We start from the raw sequence: 19357 nt of genomic DNA on the forward strand, positions 1-19357 counted from the left end.
ATAAAACTTCAGGACACTGGAGAGTAAAAAGTGCAGTGATGAGGAGAGTGACACATTTACTAAGTAGCTTTAGGGGACCCAAAGGTGCAAAGCTACTCTGGCGACACCCACTGGCCAAAACACACTGTCTCTTGTTGTAAATGCATCTTGTAAAAGTGTACAAGGGATTATATAGTTACTATGGGAGATAGTTATGAGGAAAGCTGATGGCGTGCTTCACATAGGCTACACAAGGTGTCCATACAAAAAAGTGTGCATTTAATCCACAAGTAAATTATTAAATAAAATGCTCATTCGTTTTAAGGTTTATTAGAATGAAAATAATTTTTAATCAGTGTAAAGCAATTCATTTAATGATTTGAAGTCCGTTTTGCCTTATGGCAGGGGCAGGCAGCTCAGAATGTATAGGTTCTGCTCAGGTTTATTTTCCTGCATCGGATCTAGAAAGCGTATCAGTTGATTTATAGATGTTAGGTCAGAGCATTAACCTTTACTCTGGCTGACGCTGAGTCATATTAAGTGATGCTCGTTGCTCATTTGTTCATGAAACACGATAAACTCGCGTAACCGCGCAACAGAAAATGCGTAAATACGCAAAGGATGGGAACATTTTTTTTTTGTTTGACTGTCTTGCTCACTATTGAGTTTACGATGATCTTATCTAACTTCATGCCCTCTTTCAAGTTATTCAGAGCAGAAAATCGTTATGTCATTATTCACTTGTTCATGGAACAAGGTTATTTAACAAAACTGTGGAGTATAAAGGCGCACAAGAGATCAGGATTAATAAACACAATTATGTTCCTTCTTCACTTTAATATAACTATGCTACTCACTTTTAGGGTCGTACTCTCCATATGTAACTGCATGACGCCTTTCAACTCCCATGCAACCTACAGTGTATATGGAATTTAAAATTTGCTTTGGTTTTTGAGCAGCAGGCAGAACATTTGTCCCAAAGAAGCACCGAGGGCTGTGAGGTCCACAAACACAGACAGACAGCGTGTGTACTGTTACGTGTGTGGAACTGTGTTTTAGAGGGAGGGCTTGCTCTTATTAAAGCGCGGAGCTCCAGTTTGGACCTTCCCTCGCCTGAAGTCAAGGAGACAGCCGCGTGCACCCGCGCTCTGTAATTTGGCGCCCACCCCCTCGCTGCTTCCAGGCTCTGTATCAACACCGCACATTGACCCGGGAACAGCAGCAGCAGTTACTTTCTCCCCGAGCAGCACCGCTTCAACGTGGTGCGCCCCAGACGCGCTCTCCAGTTCAGGATGGACTCGTCTCCTTCCCTTCACCTTTACCACTGACTGTGACGCTGCTGTAGTTCTGTGGGAGTTCCCGGGGAAGGAGTCGGGACTGATCCTCTGTCTGCTGTCTCGCCTTTCTGCTCGGTTTTTAATTTGATTAAGCTGCCACTGTATACTCATCTCCGGGTTTCGAAATGGGAATGTATTTACATGTGCTGCTTTTGCAGTACTATTTCGTCTCGAGTTTCGTGTGCAACGCCGTCGCTTTCGTGGAGGAACCCTTCGGAGTAAGGTCGGACGGGTACTGCGGTCGGATCCTCCGGGCGCAGACCCAGGGGACCCGGAAGGATGGGCACCATGAGTTCAGACTGAGAGTGGAGGGGGACCCGGAAACCTACCAGCCCGGCAGCACTTACAGAGGTAGAGTTTTTCAGAGTCCGTCTGCGCGACCAGTGCGTAAACCTGCGCCCAGTTTTACAAGTGGACTGTTTATCAAGTTGGAAAACAGGGCATGTGCACTGTGCAGTTCATAGAAATCTTTATTTCATTTTATTTCCAGATGTCTAACCACCTAACATTGTAAGTGGTATCTACAGTATTTTAATATTTTACTGGAAATTGCAGCCTGGAGGACACAATTTCCAAACTAGTCAATCCACCTCCACTGGCTTCTGCAGGGAGAGTTGTGGTTTGATAAGGTTACTTAGTGTTATAATGTCTGACCTATATTCACTTCCTCTCCCCTTCAGTGCAGTGACACACACACACACACACACACACACACACGCATGCACACATATATAAACAAGCACATAGAGCCAGACACAGATCCAATTAAGTTGACCCCTACAAATTCAATCCCTATCCTACCTGGCAGATTTGGCCTCATAAAAAACAGACTCTGGCCTACTCACAGAGATTATTGGTGAGTTTAGAACTTACTCACTAACATTATGCAGTTTTCATCTAAAAAACTTTTGACCTTTTTTGTTTTCAAATCCAAACTTGTTTTCATAAGAATTGAAATAAATCCAGTGATAGGATGGGGGGCTTCACAGTAGGAAGTCCTGGCATGCTGCAGTTTTGACAGAGGCTTCAAAGCCAAGGACAAAAATCAAGGGTCACCTTGTCTTAAAGTCTCCCCACTGAAATTATATTCCAGATCATGCAATTATTAGGCTGTGATGCCACATTTAGCAATCCAGGTCCAAATTCTAATCAGCGATCGGTAACCTGTGAAGGACAACACCCGGGGATGAAACATGTTATTCCCAAATCTTTCACCACCTTTAAGTAGCAAATAAGTTCACTTATAAACCCGATAAGATTGAAAATATTGACATCTCCATTCTCAGCACCAGGAGCAAATTTTGACAGAAATGAGTTGGTATGAAAATGCACGATTAGGGCACTAGAGTGAGCCGAACAAAATTCCACCTCCCATCTCATTATGTGGCTCCCATTCCTGACCTGTTCCCCACACCAAACTCCCTGCATGAGATTTATAGGCTTTCTTTTATTCTAGTGTGAGATGCATTCCTCTATTTACAGCCCTCACTATTCCACATCAGGCAGATGCTCACAGGAAGGCATCATCCAGTGTGACCCTGCATCATGCGATCCGACCCTGATGATGTCAATGTATGTGCCTCCTCGCTGCCTACTCTGTGGAGTAAATACAAACTCTCTCTCTCCACCTTTACAGTGATCCTCCTGGCAACCAGCCCTGCTTACTTCAGAGGTTTCACCCTCATAGCGCTGAAGGAGGGCAGAGAGGGCACCACAGACGACGACTACACTGGCCAGTTCCAGGTAAGGATGAGCAGCTGTGGAGAGGACAGGAAAAAAATGCTGCATACTGAATGTGCTCTGAGCTTTCTGGGAAAGTTTGCAAAAGATTAACTCATTTGCATGCTATAATGCACATGGGAGTCGACTTAGCTGCTCCCGCTGTCTTCTCATAGGGAGGTTAAAGAAGGTGTTGCTGACAGATGCAACACAGCTCCCCTGGATGAAGCTAGAAAACTGAGCTCTCTTGTTGTGGCGGTGAAGAAAAGAGAATTGCCTCTTTGGTGCATCTCTTGTAGGGTGAGGCAGACATGGCGTCCTTCCCACTAAGTAGCAAATATTTCATCCAGCGGAAGAATGAGAGAAGAAAGGAGAGAGGCAGAGGAGGATAGAGAGGAAGAGGCATGTGAGGACAGAGAAAAAGAGATAAACAGAGAGAGTTAGAAAGAAAGCAACAGAGAGATGTGAGATGTTTGGTTCGGTAGTAACGCAGCTCCCACTGAGCAGCCGAGAGCTCCTGAGGAGAGAGCCAGACTTCCTCAATTACCTCCCGCTCAGTGTAAACAGGAACACACATCTGTAGCTGTGTTTCCACATGCTGATCCTAACCAGACAACTACCAAACAGAGCAGGAGGCTGCTTTCATGTAGCCAACGCTTTCAAGAGAGGGCTGAGAAGATTTCCACCAGTTAGAAACAAATAATCACATTTTGTAGAAATGCTGCTTCCCCGACATGCAGACACAACAACAGTGAGCGTAAGATGTTTACCAAATTCTTTATCTTAAGCTGTGATCTTCCTTTTTATCACGTTGGCAACATCAGATCTTGTCGGCACTTCTGAGCTTCAGTTAAACAGTTTACATTGAAGATGGAGTGAAAGAAATTACAGTGATCAGTTCATGGTGGATGTGGATTACAGTACTAACCACAATTTTGTTCAGAAGTTTTGTATGGTTTTAAAGGGAAAGTAAGTGTTTGTAATCCAAAACGCTTTCTGTTAAATTCAGGGAATAATTCCCCACAGTTTGCTAGCTCTCTGTTTTGTGGGTGCTCTGTAAACGGAACACAAAGAAAGTGGTGCGGACCTTCCCCACAAATTGTTCCAGCCAATCAGCAACAGTTAGTGCTCATGCAGGATGGGGGCAGTGGTAGAGAGAGTTATACACTGGCACATCCAAACATACTGGACTCCAGGCACTGTGAGGAAGGAGAGATGGCCGAGAAACAGCCAAAGAGGAAAAGAGTATCAACAGAGAAGAAAGCTATATATTCAATGCTGGAGAAACCTCAGAGATTCGAAATTTGCGGGGACAGAGCTTCTGAGGGAGTGCTATAGGGAAGGGTGTCTTTGTTAGGTAGTTGAGTTCAAATATCAACAATCCTTCTGCAGAATTACTTACTCTCCCTTTAATGTAGGATCTAATTTGGAAGTAGACATTCATTAAAGGCACACTGTGGAGCTCTTGACCACTAGTAAAACTATGGAGCAGATTTTTCACGAGTGGGTCCCTATTTTGCTTTGTATTGTGCAAACATATGGACAATGTGATACACATTCCTGCTGCCAGTTTCAAGCTTCTCCACTGATCAGCAGCTGGCAGCGGAGTGCAAAGGAATGTAGCTACATGCCAACAATCAGAATCAGAAATACTTTATTGATCCCCGAGGGGAAATTCTTGTGTCACAGTTGCACACATTGCACATTAGGGCATAAAGGAATAAAAATAATAATAGAAGTTGGTAGGTAAACAAATATTTAAATATAAAACATACAAATAAAATTATAAAGAAAGAAATATAAAGGAGTATATGTACAATTATTAACAGAATTTTGATGAACAGTAGTAGTGAATAAATAGAAGCAGAATTACAGCAAAGTATATTGCACATTGAATATTAAAACAGAGAATATTGCACAGAATGTAGAAAGTATCCCACTACAAGGTCAAGTTTAATAACTAACTAAGGGTCTGTGTGTCAGACACTTTAAGGGAGGAGTTAAAGAGTTTGATGGCCAGAGACAGGAATGACTTCCTGTGGCGCTCTGTGTTGCATTTTGGGAGGATGAGTCTTGCACTGAAAGTGCTCCTGTGTTTGAGCAACATGTCATGGAGTGGGTGCGAGACATTGTCCAAGATGACCTGTAGCTTGGACAGCATCCTCACAGTGCAAGTGTCATCGCTAGTTTTCAACTGATGCTGTTGTTTAAATAGCAAATGTGCTCATCTGTGCGCCCATGGGAGTGTTGGTCTTAAAATGAGGTGTGGTCAGGCAAATTGTTGGCGCATTGCTATCTTGAGGCGCCAATAACCCCCCCAGAAAAACAGGTCTCAAGTCAATGGCGCAGCATTTGACTGTTTTTTGTTATTATAGGGGCGCGTTATTCCAATAAGAAGATTCTCTTAAAAGAGATGCTGTGCGCATTTACGCACGAGGCACAGCAACGTAACTTACGCCGACAGGATCAGTCAGGATGTAATGTTAATTCATGTTCCGTGTTCTTCTACACATCCAAAAGCTCTCACACACAGTCCAGGTTCATACAGTGAAACTGTTTAGAGTAAAGCAGCCGTACTCCTGATCAATCATGAGCTCCATCAAGGCGTCTAAATTATTTCAGAAGCTAAAGGTTGGATTCTATTTCCTCTGGAGAGTTTCCGTGTTTTGCTGCTAAAATGCCCCACAATATTTGCTGTGACTTAACTCTGCACATAGGAACATTTAAAATGACTGACAGAAGCCTCTACAATCATGAAAATAAACAATTAAAGAAAACAGCAAGAAATAACAAAATAAAGAATCTACTGGAAGAGAGAGAGAGATGTGACCCAAGACAGGTTCATCATAGTTAATAATGATGCAGCGCAATGAGGATCCAGACGTTTCATAGAGGAGACAACGTCTGTCTGTCTGTTAACAGACTCCAGTCTGCTGTGTTGTTCAGACACTTCACTGATAAACCACAGAGCTGCAGAGTAGCATTAGGCTTCATGATCAGAGACAGTTTTTATATCACGTCCACACTTCTGTCAACCCCCCCACCCCCTCCCCCTCTGCTGTGAGTCTGCAATTCAATCAGTCAATTGATGGATTTAATAGCAATGCGCCAAGGTACAAGCACCCCTGGCTTTCAAAGGGAATCAAAGATGACACTCTGATTGGAGTATTGCATGTTACGCCCAAAACACACCCGTGACTAATACACAGACTAGGTACAACCCTTTTGAACCATGTGCCTGGGGCACTGACTATTTTCTCTGCCACAAACGCAACTGCGTCTCAGAGTTCATGCCATGTGCATAGATTGTTAAAATAGAGCCCTTAGTCTAAAGATGAAAAGTCAGAGGACCGAAGTCATGAGGATTCATCCTCTGATGACCACGATTGTCTGCACAAAATGTTATAGCAGTATATCCTGTAGTTGTTGAGATATTTGTGAAGTGGTGGACTGACTGACCAACTCACTGACAGACAGATATTGCCATCCCTACCAATAAACAGCCAAAATCAGCTTTGGTTGAATCAACACCTCTCTAAAACAGTTTCAACAAAAACAATACTATAACCTTCATTGGGAAGGATTTATTAGTCAGTTTTAAATGCAACGCATTGAATGAATCCAGAAAGATGTTTTCAGTTCAACTGTTAGTCAGACAGATTTTATTAGCAAATTGGCCCAAATGATTAGTGTAATTACTTCTTTGCAAACATTGGGCAATTTTGAACACTTGTTGAACAACTAGTGAAATGCAAATCCAAATGCAATTACAGTTTACCAGTTTATTAAAAAAAGTGCTTTTGAGATTATTCATACACTGTCCATCCTTCAGTCCCTAAGCAGCTATCAGAAGGTATGGCAATGTCTACTGATGTCTCACTGAACCAGAAGTTCACCTTCCTTTTCTCTACAGTCTCAGCAGGCAGTTTGTTTTCTGACATTTAAACTGTATGTCTTTCTGAGAGTGAGTGGACACGTTTGTGTTTGTTTAATTTGTTTATTCATCCTCTAACTGTGCTCCTCTTATTTTTGCCGTGGTTCAACCCTCAGCATCTTGCCGCAGCATTCAGTCTCAATCTGCTAAATTCTAATGAAAATCCATTGTCAGTTTACTGACTGCTTTACAAATGACAAAACAAATAACAGCCACAGGATACAGAATAAAAAATTGGGCATCAATTAAAAAAAATGGCACAGGAGAAAAAACAACTGAAACTAATTGTTTACTGGTCTGCAAAATTATGTTCTGAAGTTTTAAAAGCTGAGAGTGATTTTGTGCGAGATAAAGTTGAGGAATCTTGACAGATGATGTTTTTACTGGGAGTTTGTTGCAAACCTTTTCTTTGGATTGTAATAGCAATGTGTGATCCTTCCTGAGGATAAATCCATTCTCACAAACCAGCTTGTTGTATGAAAACAAAGATAACAGAGTAACTGTGTGGGTTTCTAGCTCACTGTAGGACCTCGGTCTTGTCTGAATTGAAATTTGAGACATCCGCTCTGGGCAGTCACACAGCGCGGCTAATTTGCTCGGATCAGTTCGGTTTAAACAGTTCAAACTCAAACATCTCAGCTCACTCTGCTCTATTTGATTTCTGCTCCCTGCACAATAAATACCTCACAGTCTCAACCTCAGAGTCCCAACAGAGAGGCTGAGACCAGGGAGTAGGCAGTGGGCAGAAACTGGAACAGTGTGGACTGAGCTTGAACAAAATTAAAGTTGACAATCTGGCTTTGGGATCTGTTTACATATTGGCAAATCCATCAGACATCTTTTGTCTATAACTGACAGTTGTAATAGAGACTCTTATCCACATGTGGGAAATGATTAAGGCCTCTAGAGATAAGACGCTGCCAAAACACTGTGAAGTGTTAAAAGAATAAATTTGGTTCTGAAAAGTTCTGAGAACTTGACTGTATGAAACAAGATGTGTCCTGCACGATGCTACATTATAAGGACCATACATTATCAATGCAAACTTTTCTTTGGATTGTAACAGCAATTAGTTTCAGAGTGATTTAATTTATTAAATATGCCGTCCTCTGTCTCCCAGTTATATTAGCGGGTCGATAAGAGAAGATGAAGCATGACAGCGAGTCGGGTTTTTTATCTAAATGACCTCAATCTATCAAACTCAGCTCCTCTTTATCAGAGAGGTTTACATAATAATTCTTTTGTAAAATGAAGTTCAAACAACAATTTATATTCCTGACAGTTTATTTTCCACAAGTTAATTATGCGGCTAGTTTTGTCACGATTGTTTTTGTGCAGTGAAAGAGGAGCCAAGTGAACGCAGTTGTGGGTCCCCGCACGGCTGTTCTCTCTCCTCGCTCTCTGGTACCGGGTTGTTTCTGGCAGCTGTCCTGGAATGTGCCCGCCTGCTGTTTCGCTAAAACACCACAACTGACAGTCGCTGCTCATTGTTTTTTCCTTAAGCAATAATCTGCTCTTTGTTCCCGATACTGCCATTAAACGACTTCTGTCTTAATGTGTCAGACCTCAGAGAGTATGTTAGTGTTGTTAGTGTGCATCTGTGTGTGTGTGTGTGTGTGTGTGTGTGTCACTCAGTATTCCACTGAGTCTGCAGTCATTGTCTGCTTGGAAATGTGTGTCTTTGTGCTTATATATGCACCGAACGGGCATGTGGGTATACGTGTGGGTCTGCATGTGTGTTTTTCCCAGCCCGCCTTGCGTTAGTGTGGGACGTGGGTCATATTTATCTAGGCCAGCAACGTGTTATTGCTCAGGGAAACAAACGGAGCTTGTTTGGATAAGGCAGGAGATGAGCAGACATGAGATATTATCTTCTTTTTTTTCCTGCACAGATTATCTAGGGTTCTGAGTTTAGCTGGGGATAAACAAACCCAATCAGTTTAAAGTGCCACAGCTAAGGCATAGGTTTCAGATAGAGGCAATTACATAAGCCAAGTGGAGCTTAGGGGGCTTTAAAGAAAAGGATGTGTAAGACATGTGTGTAGAGCTGATGGTGACCTGATATGTGGCACAATCACACTCAAATGTGATCCTAAAGTAATTAATGCCTCTCCAACTACCCAAAGATAGATACATGCTGGAGCCCAAGTCTAACAGTCCCTGTTTTTCAGATTAACAGAAGATGATTTGCACATCTTTATTTAATATGCTTGACAAGCTGGTTGGTTCAGATGCTTGAGATTTGCATAAATAATGCTTTACTCTGCACTGATTGTGGCTTATTAAATACATAATGGATCAAGACTATGAGTGTGAGGCCACTGCTTGCACTTCCACTTGCACTACATGATTCGCTAGGGATTTGGTTGAGGCTCTTCAAGTGTCGGAGGAAACGAGTTTGCACAAGGAGCTGACAAATCATTTTGAGCTTGTGAATTGATGTAAGAAATGCGACCATGATGGATTCTACGTTTGCCGTAGCAGGTTTTCTCTGCAGCAAACAGTGTTTTTTGTTTTAATTTAACTAGCAGCTCATTTAACATGAGCAGTGATGATGCCACTATCACTGACTGAACGTCAGGCAGAAAACAGTTCATGCTAGCCCAATACATCCCACCACCTCCATGTATTCATCTCAAATAACAAGTAGAAGTCACAAATGCAGCAACAAGGACCTGATTCCTCCCTGGCTTCCAACACAAACATTCATTTTAGAACACAACAGAGCCAGAGATGCCACTACTAGCAGTTGGACCCTGGGCCTTGCTAGTGGGCACAAGTATCACCTCCGTGCCAGTCATACCTGTTCATGAACAGTGACAGTCACCACTACTGAACAGACAAAAACACAAGTACCATCTGCAGAAAACCTCATAGAGAAAGATGTCTCAGTACTGCAACCACTAGGTTTTTACTTATATTCTAAATTGTATGGGTTTTTTCTCTTTAATTTTCTATGAACTGTAGGTCTTGTCACTGCTAACCCCACTTTTGGCCAAATAAATGCTTAATTAAACTTTGTGAAAGCATAGTATGCTCCACTAGAACAATAGGTCAAGCTAAATGACTTGAAAAAGGAAACTTATTACCACTGTCTGGTGTCATAGAAAATGTAACTGCTTAGTTTTTATTGTTTGGAAGCCAAAAGCAATTGAGGATGACTGCTGCAGTCTCAGGAGCGGTGTGACTCAGCCTTGGTCTGAGCAGGAGCCTGTCTGGTTTATTCATGCTGTTTTTCATTGACAATAGCCTAAACAAACTGAGTGGGTTAGGCTTGAAAACAGACATGTCTACCCTATTCATATGCACACGGACACGCACACACTCATGCATGGTGGCTGTCTTTACTTGTTCAGAATAATAATGGCCCCACACTTTGGTTAAGGTCTTGGTGCGTTTCCCGTACAACCACGGAAGGTAGCATTGAACTATCTTGGTACGATGGATCGTTAAACTAACAAACATCTGAACAGTCATACCTTGTTGATACCACCGTGGTTTGACCTAACTTAGTTTAAACCAACATAGTTCGAACTAACATGTTTCCAGGTGTGTTCGTCTGACTTTCACAGCACGAAACTCACAAAACGTTGTCAGCGATCCTGCACACGAAACAGCTGTTGTTTGTTATTATAAAGACGCCAATTATAAAGACAAAGAATATGGTTGAAAGGATGGATTAGTATATATACTTTGGACACTTTCTTTTTTGTCCCTAGCTGGTTTCTCTCTCTTCCCCCACTTTGCAAAAAGCTCCACCATAATCACGTCGTGTTCACAGCTAAACGCAATGTGCGACAGTAATAAATGTCCCTGCGAAACACTGTGCTTTAAAGTTACATGGATTAAACGACGCATCGATGCAAAGAATTTGTGTTGAAGCATTTTATGAATCGATTTAATGGATTAAATCGTTTCAGCCCGATTACAAGACATTTAGTAAAATAGGTTTAATCTGAAAGTATCTTTGTGTCAACACTTTAACACTATTATGAATCCCTTGGATGCAAATGATATTAAGGTCTTGAAAATAGCTCAGTGTGATAAGTGGCTGAGCTTGTTGTGTGTGTCTCTATTGAGACAGACATGGTTTTGACTCCCGTGAGTTCTCCATTTATCTTTGCTATAATGGCAACGAATACGCTCAGGGATTTATTCATAACAGTACTTTCATGGATTGTATGCTGTCCCTTTTTATGTTTATGTTTGTAATGAAGACTAGAGAACACCCATCTTCCTCAGAGGCCTGGAAATGTATACATGAAGGTAATATTAAAAGTCTTTACATTCTCCTTTTGGCCTTAAACCTGTGTACTGGGTGACTAATATTAAATGAAGTTATTGTGAACAGATGGGTAATCTGTGAGAAAAACATCTGTTCGTAGATGGTCTATAGATAGGCTACTTAGTACTGAAATAAAGCAACCCTACCCATGACCAGACAAATACATTTAAAAGTACTTTTACAACTACATTTAAAAATATCTTCAACTTAAATATGTTTGTACAGCAGGATTATTTAACATTCCCTGCTTAAAATACATTACATCCACCTCCTATCACTGCATTATCTGCTATGTTAACGACAGTTTGTGCGAACGTTAGTCAGAGCTATGGTTTTGGGGAACACCTGCGTCACTTAACGATGGTTCATACCATGTAAGTTACCAACTTAGTTACCTTAGTTTGAACTAGGGTTTTGGGAAACAAAGCTAGTTTTCATCGATTCAGATTGTGTTTATGTGCAGACAGCAATAGTAAATTATTAAATATATTGCAATGCCACAAAGTCAGTAAACACTGTATGTTTACTGGATTATTAAGGTTCAGAATCATGTCAGGCCAAAACAGACAGGTCCAAAGCTCAATGTGTTTTTAAATGGCTAGCCCTTATCATAGAACGTCGTTCACGTCACCACATTTCTTTTGTATATCTCTATGTGTCATTTAGTCTCTTCCCTGAGCATGCACTTTAGTCAAGGTGACAGTCTTGTCTATTGTTGTCAGAGCTTTTCACACCAAACTCCGATAACGTCAGAGCAAGAAAAACAGAGACGAGCAAAGGACAAGGCACTTAAAGAAGGACAGGAAAGAAATCATTCAAGCTTTTTTTTACAAGTAGAAGACAGTCCATTAACGTGTCTAGTCTCCATGAACACAAACAAGACACAAACACGTGGTGATTGACGGCTATAGAACAACTACACATAAAAACTTCAATAAAGCGTTATAGCACTCAAATCTTTATATAACTGTAAAAAAAGGTGGTTTAAAAAGAGCTTTGGGGCCATTTTTATATTAAACGGACCCAATGAACAACACACTCCCTCTTCTCCAATGTTGTTTTGTGTAATTGAACGCCAAAAGCCACAGAATTGGCTCTATTTGCCAGGAAATAAACCTGCACATGCACAGAGTAGCTGTTGGGATGTGGGACACTGCTGCCTTGGTTGGGTGGCTCAGACACAAAATGTAATATGATGCAATATTTGTGATAGCCCCAAGATCTCAGCGGTATTCTGCAGTAATAGTACGGCTTTGATTGATGGAAAGCTCAGGGCAAAATGTCGGTGCCTTCGAGGTCTTCATCGAGCAAGAGAAATTTGTTACTTTCTGAAGCTCATCTTTAAGTGTTGATGTGACATTTCAATCTATCTGTCTGTCTGCCTGGGTTTTTCCTCTGAAAAGTTTCATCTCCGCACTCAGGTCCCAAAGGTTTTAACTGTATTCACTCCTTTGCATTTAATTACAAACCCGCAATGTGTGTGCACACCGACCAACAAACACACACACTAATATCACTCATTGTCAGTTTTCTCCACGGATCCTGGTCTGTTCAAGCTTTGGTTTGCGTTGTCTGTCTCCCGCTCTCTGTCTCTTTGTGTGCGGGATGATGTGTGGGTGCGCGTGCGTGTGTGTGTGTGTGTGTTTGTGTCTGTTTGAACAGGGCTTTGCGTTTGCTTGTGCAGGCACTCTGAAGCATCTGTGTTTACCGTCTCGACAGAGAGCGAGAGACTGAGAGAGAGAGATTGAGATAGACAAACTGTGGACACACACAGGCATGCCAGCCTCTGCGGTGAAAACAAACGTTCCTTTGCCAGTCTTCCCACACTCCCTCTCTCCCTCTCTTTGTCTGTCTCTCTTTCTGCCTGTTCTTCCATCTCTTACACATTCTCTGTGTGGACCATATGGCTTGAAACTTTAATGGGCCTGCCATGTTTCTAGTGTCTTTGTTTAAATAAAAGTCATCATAGCAATACCACTAGTGTGCATATATTAGAGTCGCCCCAAAACGGATAACCTTGGATCCAACTTAACAAAATCAAAAACGGACTGGCAATCAATTTTGACTTTAACACCAAGTCCTGACTTCCTGACTGATCTCCCTATGAGCCCAAAATGGAGTCTTTTGGGACCAGCAGCTTACACAGACAGACACAAGACAGAGCAGGCAAAGATGCTGCTCTCATACAAAAGGATTTTTGAAAAGATATTGTATTTGAATGGGGGAAAAGACTTGTAAAGTTTAGAGACTTAGTACTTATGTGCCTTTCTGTGGGACTCAACCAGGGCAGGAATTTCATGAGGACCATGAAGGCCATGGCCCACACCCAGTTGCATTGGGATGCTTGAGCAGCCTAAACAAGAGTGAAAGAGATGCGTCGGCTCACTTTGATTATGTACCAGCCAACATCCTCCTCCTCAAGATCCTCAATACTACTTCAACTGTTAGTCAAGGTTTTGCAGCTGAAGTGGTAAAAGGCAACGACAATGAGAAGATAAGCAAGGTTTGGTTTTGGCTGGCTGGCTATTAAGCACCGTGTTGATCTGATTTGATAAAGTCGATGCAAATGTCAAGCGAGAGAGAGGGAGTGTGATTATGGACCTGTGTGTACCTGATATAAAAACAACTTTACTTCATTATGAAGCCTAATGTTACTCCACAGTTCTGTGTTTTATTAGTGAATTGTGTGAACCACTCTGCAGACTGGAGTCTGTTAACAGTGACAGACAGACAGATATGCTCGTCTCCTCTATGAAATGTCTGTATCTTCACTGCGCTGCGTCATTATAAACTATGATGAACTGGTTGTGTCACATCTCTCTCTCGTCCAGACGCGGTCCCTCCCTCTTCATCTCCTGCAAGGATCTCAAATTGTTGTTAATTTTTGTTGACAACTATTATATATCATTATTATATAAATAAATGAAATAAAAATATAATCATCCTTAACCCTTAAAATAAATGTACAGTTTCTGTGGACTTTGTTGGCCTTGCTGCCATGGCATTTGGTCGTTGTGCCCTCAAAAACCTGACAACACCAACACGTGTCTGTCTTGACTTGGCATTGACTCTTTTAACTTGGAATATTACTCGGGACTGGTCTGTCCTGACTCTGGTCTTGATTTAGGACTTGAGTGTCTTATTGTTTTTTATTAAACAGACAGCAGTGCGGTCCAGTAGAGAAATCCAGTCTGAGAGGACACAATGACAGTCCTATTCATACACTCTGTCGCTGTTATGCTATTGCTCTTGATGTTAGATGTGGACGTATACATCTGAGCCGAGAGCGTCTTCGCAGAAAATAATCTGTACTTTTCTCATGTCTAGACAGCATCTCTTTATTTGAGTATTATCCTTGTGCAGTTTCTGTTTTAATGTAACACGTTCTAGCCTTAATCTATCTACATTCCTCTCTCTCCCAAAACTCTGTCTGTCCTCTCCTTAGGCCTACGTCTTCCTTTTTCTTTATGTTTCTCTCTTTCCCCTGTTCATCACTTACCCTTTTTTATGTCCCTCTCCCCACTCCCCTGTCTCTGTCTCTTTTTCTGCCTTTTAGCCAGTTGTTTGTGTCTGCTTTTGACTGACAAAACTTCAGTCTTGGTGACACAAAGTAAACAAAACTGTGTATAAGGAGGCATGAGGAGGTCAATACAGGCATACACAGAAGTATGTGCGCATGTGGTCTGTTTTCATTTAAATTTTGTTCACACTGCGCTTCATCTGTGTATGTGCGTGTGGATGTGTATTTGTGGGGTAGAAAAGAAGTTTGTGAAAGAAAGTCAATGAATAAGAAAGAAAGAAAAAAACATAGATAGATAGAAAGAAAGAGCTGTCTGAGACTTTTGTCTCCCTCTTAATGTCCTATCAGGACTTTGGGAGCGGGCGTTAGTTCACTGTTATTGTTGAGCCGAGGTAGCTGTGGAAAACTAGCTACAAGGTCATAGGCCTTGTGTGTGTGCATGTGTCTGTCTACACATGTGTGTTTAGTCTTCAGAATGTCTGACAAGGTCCAAGTGCCGAAGGGACAGGGCTGAACATGTTCTGAATACAGGACTGTTATTTTCCAAAGCCCCTCCAAGGTGTCACTTCTGTGATTCCATGAAGAAAAAGGATTAATTGTTAACATCATTAAAGTCAAATCAGAGATTGGTCATATTACTGCTACTGGCAATTTCAAGTATACTCATCACTTTAATATTGGCATATGAGTTTATTTAATGACTGACTCCCCAAACAGCTACCATATTAAAAGTGAACATGCACAGTTCTCTGCAGCTCCCACAATAGCTCAATACATAAAACATTTTGCTTCTCTTGCTCTCTGATCACTAGTCAGGATCAGAGACTACTCATTCCGTGCACCCACGACTATTTATGAGGAAGCAAAGTGCATAAGTTCTTCTCTGATGAAAATCTTAAAACTTAGCCCATGCTAATGTTGCTTTGCAATTGAACAAACACGGGAAAACCACAAACAAAAAAAACAGCAGTTAGCAGTTTTACTTGTACTGACCTCAAAAAAAGCCATGTTGCTTCTGTTATTCTATCATTTATCCAGACACTTGTTCCCTTATGGGGCCATTGATGGGAAAACAAGAGTATTTTCCAAAATATTTTGTATTTATTTTCATAAACCTACAGGATGTTATATGTATCAAGGTTTTTCCTGGCTCAAAATTAGGCAGAGGTGGTACCATCCTGACGCTAGCAGCTGTGTGTGGCTGTAATGCTCATTGTAAAAACAATCAAACTGTAAGAAAGATCAACCAGTACATGTATTGGACTAATTGAAAAGTCAGGAATCACCAGTAGGATTCATCTCATTGAGACAATGGAAATCTGTACCAAATGTCATGGCAATCCATCTAATAGCTGTTGGGATATTTCAGTCTCGACCAAAGTAGTGGACTGACATTACCGTCCCTGCTAATGGTGAGGTTAAAAACATCCACTTAAGAATGAGCTGAGCCTGCCGAGATCTGTACATCACCAAACATCCAACCATAGGGATTGTGCTCTAACTTGTCGGCTTTTAATGAGCAACTATTTCTATGTCAAATTTATTTCAGAAAATGTATTTGGTGGATAGTTAATGGGATCTAGTAATATTTCTACCGTGCTTTTTCTGTTTCAAAATTACAAGCAGCACCTAGCAAGTGCTGCATTCGTCTAGAAGGTTCAAAGTTGATGTATGAGTGATAAAACTGTCAATCTGTGGTATCGGAAACAACCTCTCAAGCAAATCATAATGAGCCTTGTCAGACCACTGCAGAAGAGCATTTGTGGGCCGACAGTTCACGGCTTAGTGATCTGGATTAGGCTTGGGCAGTTTGTGTTTTTTCAGACCTTCATACCTTCCTGACCTTTCACCGGGGTATACATTATATGACGGTATTTATGTACAAAAAAAAAAGAAAAAGAAGCTGAGCTGCTGGTAATAGACATCACTGTAGCATGTATGCCATTGTCTAGCCTACAACGCTGTGTGTCTAATATGTAGTTAGCCTACTTACACACAACTTGCTGGGTTTGAATACTTAGTTCTTAAATATTCATTAATCAATGGACCGTAAACGCCCTTCTTCAACAGATTCTTGCTGGAGTACCCGATGACACTTTTGGTGGATACTGACACAACAGTGGGTTGAACGGAGATGACGCACGCACAGCTTCTTCTGTGTTGCTTGGCTCACCTGTATCATCAAAACAGAACTCAAAATACTTGTTCTTTTTTACTATTCCACCATTCGCAGTTGCCGTCGAGTTGTCCTTTTTGTGGACAGTAGTACCTTGATATTGCCCAAGTCTCATCTGGATAAACATTTTCAGGGAAAATGGACTTCAGAAAGATCATGGTTTTCTAAAGCAATGCCATTTGTTTTCAGTATGTTAACATTAAATCCTTCCTTCGTTTGTTTCTAGATCATTGATGAGGATGACACACAGTTCATGACCAACTGTGCCCCTGCAGTGACAGAGAGCACACCTCGCAGACGCACCAGGATTCAGGTCTTCTGGACGGCGCCACCTACTGGGACTGGCTGTGTTATACTAAAGTGAGTTTAATTTTTGTCAAATTTTTCTCCTACCTTTTGAATTAGATTATACTTTTGAGAGGCCTTTAATATGGTGCCATTGTTCCAAAAACTGCAATATCATCTGCATATATCCGCATATATCTGCATATCAGAAATTTAAAAATTGAGGTTACTATTGTAGTTGGTTGAGTTGGAGCAAGTTTTAACTTTATACAGTTTGATAGATCAGTCCAGTGGTTCCCAACCTAGGGGTTGGGCCCCTCCAAAGGGTCATAAGATGAATCTGAGAGGTCGTGAGATTATTAATGGGAGAGGGAAAAAAAAAAAAAACTCCTGATATGCAAATATCTTGTACTTGGTTACTTTTCACCACTGTTCCCACTGAACATTTAATCCATTTTGTGTTTAAAAAGTTGTAAAACAATAAGTGAAATGATCATGAGAGTGTGTTTTTCTCCAGCATTAAAAGGCTGTTCAGAAGTTGACTCTCAAGTCTCAGATGTGGAGACCTGAAAGTAGGGCAGCTGGTTTACTGCAAAAATCATAATGATTGTTTTGGTCAATATTGTGATCACGATTATTCAACATGATTTATAGTGCTGACCTGAATGTTTTGAAGCATCTACTTTTGCCATGGTCAAAATGTCAAAATCAGTATTCAAATGCCTCTGGGTTTTTATAGCCCATGAAATAAGAAATAGAAATTCAACATTATTAACATTAAACTGCATCTTAGAGCACAAGAGGACCACAGCAACGCAGTGTTTCCCATAGGTTGATAGGCGGATTGGCCACAGGGGGCTTAGCACACATACGGAGTGGAGTAGAGGAGAGAATCAAAATCAGAATTAGCTTTATTTGCCAGGTATGTGAACACATAAAAGGAATTTGACTCAGGATTGTACATCACGATATGCTTACTCATACAATAATACAATAACACAATAATAAAATCAAACACAGGCTACAGTATAGAGAACACAAATATACACACTATAAACAAAAACAATATAGACAGATTGACAAATGGTGCAGTGAGCAGAGTGCAAAGGATGCCGGAGTAAATTAATATTATCATTATTATTATTATTGCTATGTACATGTCGGAGGTGGATGTGATATACAGGTACACATACACATACATGCATACATGTAAACAGTTTGGTATACAGTATATACAATATGAAAATATAACAATATGAACAGTATGGACAGCTCTGAAATAGAGAATGATGAATAATAACAATTAGTGTTAACCAGTAAACAGTTGGCTCATTAGAGGCAGAGATACTGGGTTATTGCACAGGAATTGTTCCTGACACTGTGAGTCAGCTGATTATCAGAGTGATGGCTTGTGGGAAGAAACCGTTCCTGAGTCTGTTGGTTTTGGCGTACAGTGCTCTGTAGCGCCTACCAGAGCTGGAACAGGTTGTGTCCGGGTGAGATGGATCTGCAGTGATTTTTTTCATGCCCGTTTCCTGACTCTGGAAATGTAAAAGTCCTGAATGGAGGGCAGGTTGGCACCGATGATCTTTTCTGCTGTCCTGACAGTCCATTGTAGTCTGTCCCAGCTGCTCCTAAGGCAGGTTGAGCTTCCTCTCCTGGGCCTTCTTGATGATGGTGTCCGTGTTGGGCTCCCACTTTAGGTCATGGGATATGGTGGAACCCAGAAACCTGAAGGTTTCCACAGCAGACACAGGGCCATTGAGTATGGTGATGGGGGGAAGAGTGGGGGGGCTCCTCCTGAAGTCCACAATCATCTCTACAGTTTTGAGCGTGTTAAGCTCCAGGTTGTTCTGACCGCACCAGAGAGCCAGCTGATCAACCTCCAGTCTGTAGGCCGACTCATCACCGTCTCGGATGAGGCAGATGACCGCTGTGTCGTCAGCAGACTTCAGATGGATGGGTCTCCTGAGGTGCAGTTGTTGGTGTAGAGGGAGAAGAGCAGTGGGGAGCCAGTGCTAATAGTCCGGGTGCTGGATGTGATGTTCCCCAGTCTCACCTGCTGACTCCTGTCAGTCAGGAAGTCTGTGATCCACTGACAGGTGGAGGCTGGCACAGTGAG

At 41.6% G+C, this 19357-nt stretch overlaps 1 protein-coding gene across 2 annotated transcripts in view; it reads left to right on the plus strand.

Moving 5' to 3' along the window:
• The first annotated feature begins 1098 nt into the window (after window positions 1–1098).
• The window catches only part of LOC119893591 (spondin-1-like), a 102083-nt gene continuing 83824 nt past the window's right edge, over window positions 1099–19357 (plus strand). The window contains exons 1-3 of one of the 2 annotated variants that reach the window (XM_038705842.1): window positions 1099–1667; window positions 2953–3059; window positions 17177–17310. In XM_038705842.1, coding sequence (XP_038561770.1) covers window positions 1442–1667; window positions 2953–3059; window positions 17177–17310 — 467 coding nt within the window. In that variant the 5' untranslated portion in view covers window positions 1099–1441. The remainder of the gene's footprint in view (window positions 1668–2952; window positions 3060–17176; window positions 17311–19357) is intronic. The other variant, XM_038705841.1, reaches the window with a different exon arrangement.

The sequence above is a fragment of the Micropterus salmoides genome, unplaced genomic scaffold (assembly GCF_014851395.1).
Source record: "Micropterus salmoides isolate LMB-PRFRI ecotype aquatic unplaced genomic scaffold, ASM1485139v1 Ms_hic_scaffold_8, whole genome shotgun sequence".
Taxonomy (NCBI): Eukaryota; Metazoa; Chordata; class Actinopteri; order Centrarchiformes; family Centrarchidae; genus Micropterus; species Micropterus salmoides.